The sequence below is a fragment of the Cervus elaphus genome, chromosome 26, assembly GCF_910594005.1.
Source record: "Cervus elaphus chromosome 26, mCerEla1.1, whole genome shotgun sequence".
NCBI classification, from domain to species: domain Eukaryota; kingdom Metazoa; phylum Chordata; class Mammalia; order Artiodactyla; family Cervidae; genus Cervus; species Cervus elaphus.
The window spans coordinates 33,947,211-33,957,720 of NC_057840.1; the positions used below are offsets into that span (position 1 = coordinate 33,947,211).

The following is a 10,510-nucleotide window of genomic DNA, read 5'->3' on the forward strand; positions in this document are numbered from 1 at the left end:
ATAAATTATGAAGGGAACAAGTCAATGTAAAATTTTATTCCTTTGAAAATATAACAAAGTTGTTTCTCTGGATATAGAAAAAAAGTCCCTGAGTCCTGTAATAGCAGATGTATTTTTCCAGCAATATCATCATTTTTAAGAATAAGGTCATGATGCAGGGAAATGTCTAATTTTCCAAAAACTAGAAGATTGAAAGTGCTATGTTTGTGGTTATCTCTTGTTCAAGTAGTTGAAAGCATCAGTGCAGAGACTGCATCACTCAACACCAACAGAAAGTGGGAAAGGAGATATAAAAAAAATGAAGAGGTTGAGGAGGATGTTCATCAGATGCGACAAGAGACACGAGATGGTGCAGCCACTGTGTCATCATAACTGGTAAACAGATTTGGGATTCTGAAGGTCTGACTTCTTGGTTCTAAAGTGAACAGCAGGAGAACAAAGGCGGCCAAGCAAAGACTGAGTCCTGAGGCCAACAGCCCACCTGTCAGGGGCTTCCTGGGAGCAGCATTTCCTGCAGAAAAGAAAGAGGTGGTGGTCCAGGAGTCTGAGGAACTCCTGTCACTTTCCCGGGGCTGCCCCTCCCCAGCCCCCCCCCCAGCCCCGCCCTCACTGAGGGGCTCCTATGTCCCCCACCCCCACCCCAGGCCCAGCAGCCTCTTGTCCCCTCCTCCTCCCTTCCTGCATCACAGAGTCACCCCAGGCCCTGACACCCCCTGCTCAGGCTCAGGACTGGAGCCAGTGAGGAATCAACCTGCTCCCTTTACTCAGGTCTGGATCCTCCCCGAAGGGGGCCTAAAGGACCAGGGAGCAGGTCCCTGGAGGAGGGGCCTTGCCTCCTGACAGCCCTGGGGGGCTGCAGGCAAACCTCCTCCCTTCGCTCCCCTCCAGCCTCTGAGCCAGCAGCACACACAGCTCTCAGGACCAAGGTCCCTGCCCCCATCTCTTCCTGGTCCCGCCCAGCTGGGCGCCTCCACCCCAGCTCAGGCCCACCATCCCCAGGACCTCTGCTCAAGGCAGGGCCGCTCAGTGATGGAGGCTCTGGGTCCCAGGAGGCTAGTGACGGGCAGGCCACAGGCTGAGTCAGAACTGCTGCTGCCCCAGGAGCACAGGCCTGGCCTCGCCCCTTCCCACAGTCTCTCCTGTGGGGCTCCTGCCTTGCCTGCTTGGCCCAAGCCACTTCCAGTGAGAACAGGCCTTTGGAGTTGAGTCTGCAAAGGCCTTCTTGCCCTTTCTCCTGGGCTGAGAGCCCGGCCCCTGTCATCTCGGCCCCTGGGTGTGTCCCCTCCCCGCTGACACGTCATGAGGAGCCCCCATGCTGCTCTCAGCCCCGGGAGTCCTGCCCTCGCCCTGAGCGCCTGCTGTTCTCACACCACCCACCCTGGGCCCTGCCAGCCAGCGGTCTGTGCTCAGTCAGGGGACGTGGCTAAACCCTTTAACCTCAACAGGCCCCCAGTCACCCCCCACGTCCCAGTGTCGTCTCACACTGAGGTGCTATCAGAACTGAGGCCTGAGCTTGTCTGAGTTCTTTCTCTCAGGTGGTATGGGGTCTTATTCACCGGCTCATTTTCAGGATGAGGAGGTTCAGTGAGGGGCAGGGGTTGGCTGGGATTTACCTTCCCTGTCCTCACACCAGGCCCTGTGCCCCTGCCTTCCCTCTGACTTCTGCCCTCAGTACCTCTTCTTGTAAAGGATACAGGCTATTATGATGCCCATTATGACGAAACTGGTGAGAGCCACAGGAGCAATCCAGGCGGTGTGACTGATGGCTGTGGCCGTGGGCTGGACTGCAGGGGGGCCCGTGGTCGGTGATGCTGCAAGGAGAGCAAGAGTGACGCCCTTGTCCAGACCCCGAACTCGGCAGATGCCTCCTCACCCCCACCCCGATTCAGGTACCCGTACTGTGCAGACAGTTTACACCCATCACATGGAGGCCCCAGTGACAGGTCCTCAGGAGAGATGGGGGAAGGGAGGAGCCCAGTCCTCAGGGGCTCTGACAGCTAATGGGGGAGCAAGGTTTCCAACACAGCCACTCAGTCCTGCTGTGACATCAGAGACGGTGACGTGAGGATGGAGTCCTCAGGAGCTGACAGCAGAGGTGGTGTTGACAGATTTCCAGGAGGAGGATTGGTGATATTTATTGGTTTATTTATTTATTTTTGGTGAGATTGAAAAGAAGACTCTGGAAAGAGGGTACAGTGGGAAATAAATCCCAGAAATCAAAAAGATGTCTCCAGGTTTGGGATCAGCAAAAATCCATGTTCAGTCGCAGAAAGGCCTGTGCTGTGAAGAGAGACGTCAGGAGGGGGAAAAGGAAGGAGGATGACAGAGCATCCCCGGGTCATTGGTCTCCCAGGACAACTCACTTCTGATGGATCAGTTTCTCAAACACACACACACACACACACACACACAAGGTCCATGTCACCACGAGGGGACTGTCACTTTCTCCTCCCTTCTCACTTACCCGTGGTTTTCAATATTTTCTCCCAGTGCAGCAGGAAATTCTGATACCAGTGCCGACAGTCTCCCATGGAGACCTTCTTGAAGAAGTCAGTCACAGCTCTGTCCTTCTCCCACTTCTCTTTCATCCGCCTCCCTTTAGAATGAACCACTGTCCAATGTCCATTCTCCGAATCAAAGAGGAGACACAGTTTTCCATTGAAGCCAAACTGCCAGGATGCACTGGTGTGTCCATTGTCTTCACTCCAGCACATCATCCTGGCCTGCAGGGTCAGAACGTCTGACCCCATCAAAGAAAAGAAAGAGCTCAGCCTCTGGGCTTGACAGATTCTTTGCCCACCTGGGTCCACCTCCCCTGGGCCCAGCTAATCTGGCCCTGATCTCTCCTGCAACAGCTGCTCTTTCCACTGGACTACTAGCGAAGGACAATATCCAACTTTTTCCTTCTACTCGAAAACAGTGGATGCAGCTGAGCCCCCAGTTTGCTCCTCCTGCATTTGGACTTTCTCACTCACCCTTGTCTGTGTCTTTCTCCGGGATAACATCAGGCATTTGCTCCTTGAGCAAGTCTCCAGTGTCTCTGAGTGTGTCTGTCTGTGTTTCCCAGACGTTCATACTTTTCACTTCCTCTCCCAATGGACTCATGTACTTGATCTCAGCTCTATCACAGTCATAGGAGAGAAAGACCTTTTGATCCACTTCGCCTTGAACCGCACACCATGGCTGACCATCTCTGGGCCGAGGATCAACGGTGAAATTATAGGAAAGAGAATGAGCGTCTGTGAAGGCAAAACACAGTGAAGGTGAGGTTGGGGAAAAAAAGACCCGCAGGCCCTTCCCCCAGTTTGAGAGCAGAGTACAGAGCAGGGCTGGGCTGACAGAGCAATGATCCCCCCCGCACAAACACCACACATCAGTGCCCCCTCCTCGTGGAGAAGGAGGAGGCCCCCGCCTGGAAAAGGTCACTCATCTTGGTGTGTCCCCGTGTCCACCAGGTCAGTTCCCAGCATCATAACCTTTGCAGAGATGGGCCAGGCTGCTATGCAGGAAAAGTCTAGATGACAGAGGACTGTCAGAATCTAACCCCGTGTCCTGTGAGAGATGGGGGGCCTGTGGGGATGCTCCTGAGGAAGCAGGATCACAGGGAGAGGGGCAAGGAGGTGGCAGGTGAGCACAGAACCCAAAGCTGGAGAAGGAAGAATTTATAATTAGGGGTCACAGGATTTTCAAGGCTGGGGAGACACTAGTGATCTCCCACTAGGATGGGTCTTGGAAGCCTGGAAAAAGGCTTGGCCCACATGGCATGAGAGAGAAAGTCCAGAACTTCCGAGGCAGGTGGTAGAGGAGGGGATCCAGGGCTCAGAGAAGTGAATCTGCCAGGGCGGACACTGTATGAAAGGGCAGGAAAGTGTCCAGGCCACCAGGCACCATGGGAAAGCCTGATGGACTCTATGGAGCCCGAGAGGAAAGCATGGATGAGAAGCATCTCCAACAGTTCAAGGTTGACTTTTGTGGAAGATCAGGGATGGTTGTAGAAGTGGTGTTCCTGTGGGCTTCCGTCAGGAACAGGGATGGAAAATGGGGGAAGATCAGATTCCAGGTGGAGTGTTTTAAGTCAGGAGCAAAGTTGGTACAATGGTCAAAGCGATTAGTGAAAGTCACTCAGTCGTGTCTAACTCTTGTGACCCCATGGACTATACAGTCCATGGAATTCTCCAGGCCAGAATACTGGAATGGGTAGCCTTTCCCTTCTCCAGGGAATCTTCCCAACCCAGAGATCGACCCTAGGTCTCCCGCATTGCAGGCGGATTCTTTACCAGCTGAGCCACAAGGGAAGCCCAAGAATACTGGAGTGGGTATTCCCTTCTCCAGAGCATCTTCCCGACCCAGGGATTGAACTGGGGTCTCCTGCATTGCAGGCGGATTCTTTACCAACTGGCTCCTGGTATTGTCCTGGGGCCTGGCAGAGATGAGGCCTCTGGTCATAGAATGTCAGAGTTGCCCATCATGATCTGGGTTCATCAACCCCTAACCATTAGTTCAGATAGACGAGCCATCATAAGATAGATGTGATTATGTGGCTTGCCATAAGCAGGGCCACAGGGAACACATAGATGTACCAGCAGGTGACCTAGGCCTGACACCAGAGTTGATACAGGGCCACTATCCCCTGCTCACACCTGTGGCTTCATGCAGTGTCCCCTACCGCTCCTGGAACCAAGGAAGCCAGTCTACAGCAGAGGGGTCGCATTAGCTCACAACAGCCAGACCCACCTCCTATCACATTCCCACCACCAGAAGCTACAAGGCAGGACAGGGTAAATTTCTGGTTCTTAAACAGACAACTGAGGCAGCTCTTGGATGATTCTCTAGAGGATGGGTCACTCATTATGGGGTCAGAAACCAGGACAGTGGACAAGTCTGGTTCTCAGTTGATTTACACATTATATTTGGCTGCTGGTGCTCCACAAATGTGGAAGCTCCTTTTGTACCCAGAGACAGATACCAAATGGCCCAAAGAGACAACCAGATTTACTTTCTTGTATAGAAAAAATCTATCAACTCCTGTCTTAATCAATAACCATTATAGGCTGCCACTGTCCCAATTCCTAGACAATATGAGTGTGGGACCAAAGGGTAGAAGTGGGGATGCCCAGCCTCACCCTCGAGCCCTGTGTCACACTCTGGGAAACCCTGTTCCCGTCCCTCCTACGTTAGGTCCTGGGGGCCAGGTCGGGGGTTTGCTGGGTGAGTTATCAGACAAAGGGATAAGATGCCAGTTGAGAGAGGCCATGTTTAGATTCTCTTCAATATATAGGAAGCTGCTGGAGGCCCTGGGCTTCTTGGGATCATGGAAAAATGGGTAATAAATGGTCTTGTAACTGAAAGGGCTATAGGGGGCCTTAGTGATGGGTCTAGGGAAAGACCCATCCCCCCATGGCCTCTGTCTGCCTCTTGTTTGTAGAAAAGTTTTAGTCAGCCAGGCCTCCTGTGAGTCTCAAAACAGTGGTTTAAGAGTTAAGGATTAGGACATGTGAAGATGGAGAAAGGAATACCCCTTAGGCTGGGAAACTGGTAACAATTTAGACTGTGACCAGACAGGTAGCAGTGTCATGAAATTTCCAGTTCCCTGAAAGATAACAAAGATCTGACACAAGTCTCAAGTTGTTTCTACAGGAAGCAGACCCCCAGCACATAAAAACTGCTGGCTGCAAGCACACAGACCCCCAGACCGGCTGAAACCATAAGCCTGGTGAGGCTCAGACGTCCGCCTTGTGCCAACAACCTGACTGCACAGGACGCTGACGCGCCCGCAGCAGCCCCTCCGCCCCCTTCTCTAACCGGGAAGCTTGGAGACGGTCTGAGGACGTTAGGTCACTATTTTCCCAGGGCTCCTGAACAAACCAACTTTTCCTTTTCCACCGCTTGTTAACTTCATCAGTGGCAGTATCTGGGTCATAACCAGCTTCAATTAGCAACAGCATGAGCTGTCTGGGAGGAGCTTTGACTCCAGGGAGGGGCTGATCAGTGGCTAGGCATTGAGCGCCTTCCTGGGGAGGCATATGGAATTTTTTTAAAAAATTATTTGAATCCTTTAATTTTTTCAAGTGTTTTTAAAAATCCATTTTATACTTAAGCCAGCCTTGAAGATAAGCACAAAATCTGTTTACTTTTTTTTTAAATGCAACACAACTCAGGCGCCCATTCTGTGCATAGCACTATTCTAGGTGCAGTAAAAGGGATTCTTAACCTTAAAAACATGATTGCACCTTCTGGAATTGTGTTGTCTCCTTTTCCAGAAAGTAAAAACAAATAAAATCACCACTGTTTACTACTGACCTGCCCCCAACCCACTTCTGGCTCTCAGAAATAGTAGGATCTGCCAAATTAAAGATGTTTCAGTGGATCCCACTCCTACTTTCCCCAAAGTAAGAAGGCAGAACTCCTCTTTATTAAAAAAAAAAATTTAAAAAGGCAATTTTCCATGAAAGAGCAGTTTCTGTTTCTATTGTATTTTTTATTATTATATTGTATTTTTCTCTTTTTTTCTTCTAGCTTTTAAGTTTTCTTTCTCCAACACTGCCTTTCCCTGTACAAGGCAACAGCATTTTTTCTATTTCTAAGACAAAATATTTCATCTTGTAGACAAATAATTCCCAAGACTAGTGATAAATATTTTAAAAAGAAGGAAAGAAACTTAAGGGTTTCCCTGGTGGCTCAGCAGGTAATGACTCTACCTGCAATGCAGGAGACCCCAGTTCAATCCCTGGGTCAGAAAGATCCCCTGGAAAAGGGAGAGGCTACCCACTCCAGGATTCAACCCTGGAGAATTCTATGGACTCTATAGTCCATGGTGCTGCAAAGAGTCAGACACGACTGAGCAACTAAGCAGAGCACATTCTAGGGTGAATCAGCTACATTACTTTGAGGAAGTGAAACTACAAAGCTCGTGGCACTAAGCTAGTCCACCTATTTGTGTCTAAAAATCTTTAAAAACTATTTATTTTATAACATTGCTTAAAATTTTCTTGGTCAAAAAATTTATACAAACATTTTTAGTTCAACCTAATGAAAGTGATATCTAGAAAATATTCCACATCAATAAGTCTGTCTTAGAGAGTTGAGATGCTATGACATTCCTAAGGCGGTGTTCTGGAAGACAGTGTGCTTCTGCGGTGCTGGGTGATGTATGTGACCGGCTGGCTCCAAGTGGGCCTCAGCAGGCACCGTCCTCCTGATGCTGGACTGAGAGAGGAGAGTCAGACACAGGCCCCCAGGGCTTCATGGACCTCTGTGAGACACCGGGCCAGCTGCTGGAACTGGGCTTCTCCTCCAAATCTCAGGCCCACAACAAGCCATCACAGCAAATGGTTCATCAGGACAGTTGATAGCCTGGGGTATTTGATAACCTTCTTTCATATTTCTAAAGAGTTGACATCTGTGGAGGGTGTTTGACCAGAGACATGAGTTCCTACACTATTACTCTGAAGGCCCACACATCACTAGCACTGGAGAACTAAAAAATATTATTTTTTTAATATTTTTTTCTTTTTTTTTTTTTTTTGCTGTATTGGGTCTTAGTTGTGGCACTTGGGATCTTTTTGCAGCATGAAGACTCTTGGTTGCAACATGCTAACTTCTTAGTTGTGGCATGTGGGATCCAGTACCCCGACCAAGGATCGAACCAGGTCCCTTCATTGGGAGTCCCTTCATTAGTGACTGGATCATCAGGGAAATCTGGAGAACTCATTCTTAACCAGACTTTCATGAGCCATCCATCGATCCCATGCTTTCATTGTCCCCTGACAGTGAGAGTCCATGGGGAACAAGACTCTGGAGAGGGGCTATCTGCACTCTTAACGTGAGGCTGTCATCAGCGGCAGAGCTCCTAGCAGCCAGGTCTTTGTGGAGGACTCTCTTCTGACCAGGTAACTCATTCCACAGGCAATCTGACCTTGTGGACCAGGTCCTGTTGAGAAATCGCCTGTGGATTATTGGCCTCTATTAACTGGTGCTGCAGGCTCCCCTGGTGGCTCAGACAGTGAAGAATCTGCCTGCAGTTCAGGAGACCCGAGTTTGTTCCCTGGGTCGGAAAGATCCCTGGAGAAGGGAATGGCCACCCACTCCAGTATTCTTGCCTGGAGAATTCCTCGGACAGAAGAGCTTGGCGGGCTACAGTGCAAGGGGTGGTAAGAGTCGGACGTGACTGACTGACTAACACACACACAGACACACAATTTGCAATGCTGTGAAAACTATTTAGGATTCTCCCAATTCATGTAAGGCAATATCATGAGGGGTTTTCTCTTTCTTCTGTACACACAAGGTTTGAAATAGGAGGAAGATTTCTGTGATGAAGATCTCATAGCTTACAACATTCAGTGAGTATCACTGTCACCTGAATTTCAGAAGCTTAATCTCTGTTTTCACAAATGATTGCTGTTCTTTATTTGGATCTTTTTCATCTACATAAATCCCATGGAAAATATGCCCAAAACTACCTTTTTGGGGTACATCCTCTCCGTGGATAGTTATCCTCTCCTCGGATATTTCGATATCCTTCACCTTAGCGCTGGCCTCCAAAGGAGTGGCACTTCTCAAGACACTCCTCCACCCACCCACAAGGCAGGATAACGGCCGGAAGTACCACTGTTGGGTGTGTGGCCTCTCAGATCCTCAGTCATCTGGGACGGGGTGAGACAATGCTTGGGAATGTGCACTGATGCTGTCTTCCAGTTCAATTCTTGTCACACTATGAAGGTGCAAAACTGCTAATATTATCACTAAAGAAATATAACTGCAGGGCAAACCCCTGCGCTGATATAAAACACGTGGGTAGAAGTAGCCGAGCTGCATGAACAGGATCACAGATAGTTCTGCTACTGGTTTCGTCCAAGACGAAGTTTTAACTTCAAGATTTTGTTAGCACATTTTCCTTCCTTTCAAATTTTTGAAGACGGGTTTTGAAGAATTTACTGTCAAGTTGAGCTGCATTTAGTATCATAACCTCACTATCTACTTTCCGAATCACTGATAGAGTGCGTGGAAACCCCCCCACCCCGTGCCCCTCGCACCCCCACCCCCACCAAGCAGAAATGCTGACCTGGGGCAGGTCCACGAAACTGTCTACTTGGAAACCTGCTTCTATTCAGCTTGGACTCTGCAGACCAAGTGCAAGGCAGGACAGCTGTCTCGCTGGGTACTAACAGGTGAAAGTATAGACGTAGTGCCCAACAAGGTCACTTCTCTAATAAAAGAAGTTCTGCATCTAGACCAATGAGCCGGGGCACCTTGTCCCAGCTCAGGAAGAGGCTCGCACCCGCCCCGGGGCCCCGGGTGGAGCCGCGCAGCGGAGTCCCAGAATCGGGAAGGAACCGAGCCGCGGAGCACGGGGATCAGGAGTGTAGCCGTTGAAGGAGCCTAGGCGATCGCGGATGAAGCCGCGCCGCGAATCCCCGGGATCTGGGAGGAGCCCCGCCTCGGGGCCTGGGGGCTGGGGACGGAGACAGCAGCTGCGGCTCAGACAAGAGCAATCAAGCACGTTTCGGCCCGGAGCGCGCCGCCGATGCCTCCTGGGCACCCGGGTCCGGTCTGCGTTTGTAACTTAACGTGGCCGTAAAAGAGCGCTGGTCTTTCAAGGCCGGGCAGAAGTAGGGACCAGAAGAGTCTCTGTTGCACAGCTCGGGGCGGGAGGGTGTGCTTTTCTGGGCGGGTCTGGGTCCCTTCTCCGCGGGAAGGCCGACTGGTCCCAACCCGCCCGGCTGCAGGGCTCCCACTTCCCAGGGGCGGTCTGTATCCTTGGTGGTGGTGGGGGGGGGGTTCAACCGCATTTTCTGCCGCGTCCTGGACCCCTCTTCTCCCAGCGTCACCTCCCAAACTCCCGGCATTACTACTTCACCCAAGGGACCCCTGTTCTGGCCCGGAGAGCCGGCAAGAAGCCGGGAGGAGCCTCCGAGGAGCAAAGGGGTCCAGGGAAGGGAAAGAGGAGGGGGCGGCGGCGGCGACACCCTGCAAGAAGTTTCGCGAACCCCGGCGTACATCACCCGCATCCCCTTTCCGGGTCATAACCCATCGAACCTCCTCGCGTTCCCCCGCCACCCCCCACGCAGCTTCATCCCCGAACTCACCGCTGGACGTCCCGCTCAACACGCCAATCAGAAGCAAAAGGAGGAAGCCAAGACTGGTCTTGGAGCCACCCATCTCTCCCTTTGTCACCTGGATTCCAATTTTGCAGGAGTGCGAAGCTGCCAAGTCAAAACCGGCGATCCTCTCCCGCTAGCCCGCAGCTGCGTCTGGACCTCCGCCTCGGCGCTGACTGCCTGGGCAGCCGCTCCGCCGACAGGGTCCGCCCCGGATTTCCTAGAAGTAACCACAGGCTTCGCGCCGGGGTCGGGGAGGGGCCTTGCGGTCACACCGGGGGCCCTCATTCACGCGCCCGCTTTCATGTAAACCAGCCGACCCAACTGTTTACACTGGGCGCCCAAGGCACCGGTTACAGGAGACTGCAACGCTCCTGTTCCTTCAATTCATTTCAGTTCATTGGCTCAGT

General features: G+C 51.4%; 1 protein-coding gene across 3 annotated transcripts in view; it reads right to left on the bottom strand.

The window, feature by feature from the left end:
* The window catches only part of LOC122684460 (UL16-binding protein 1-like), a 260,152-nt gene extending 249,986 nt beyond the window's left edge, over positions 1-10,166 (bottom strand). Inside the window, exons 1-5 of one of the 3 annotated variants that reach the window (XM_043888574.1) lie at positions 10,089-10,166; positions 2,976-3,239; positions 2,465-2,740; positions 1,676-1,811; positions 9-511 (exon numbers count right to left, since the gene is read on the bottom strand). In XM_043888574.1, coding sequence (XP_043744509.1) covers positions 367-511; positions 1,676-1,811; positions 2,465-2,740; positions 2,976-3,239; positions 10,089-10,161 — 894 coding nt within the window. In that variant the 5' untranslated portion in view covers positions 10,162-10,166 and the 3' untranslated portion in view covers positions 9-366. Of the gene's footprint in view, positions 1-8; positions 512-1,675; positions 1,812-2,464; positions 2,741-2,975; positions 3,240-10,088 lie in introns of those variants that run through there. The other 2 variants (XM_043888575.1, XM_043888576.1) reach the window with 2 other exon arrangements.
* Between the last annotated feature and the right edge of the window lie 344 nt (positions 10,167-10,510).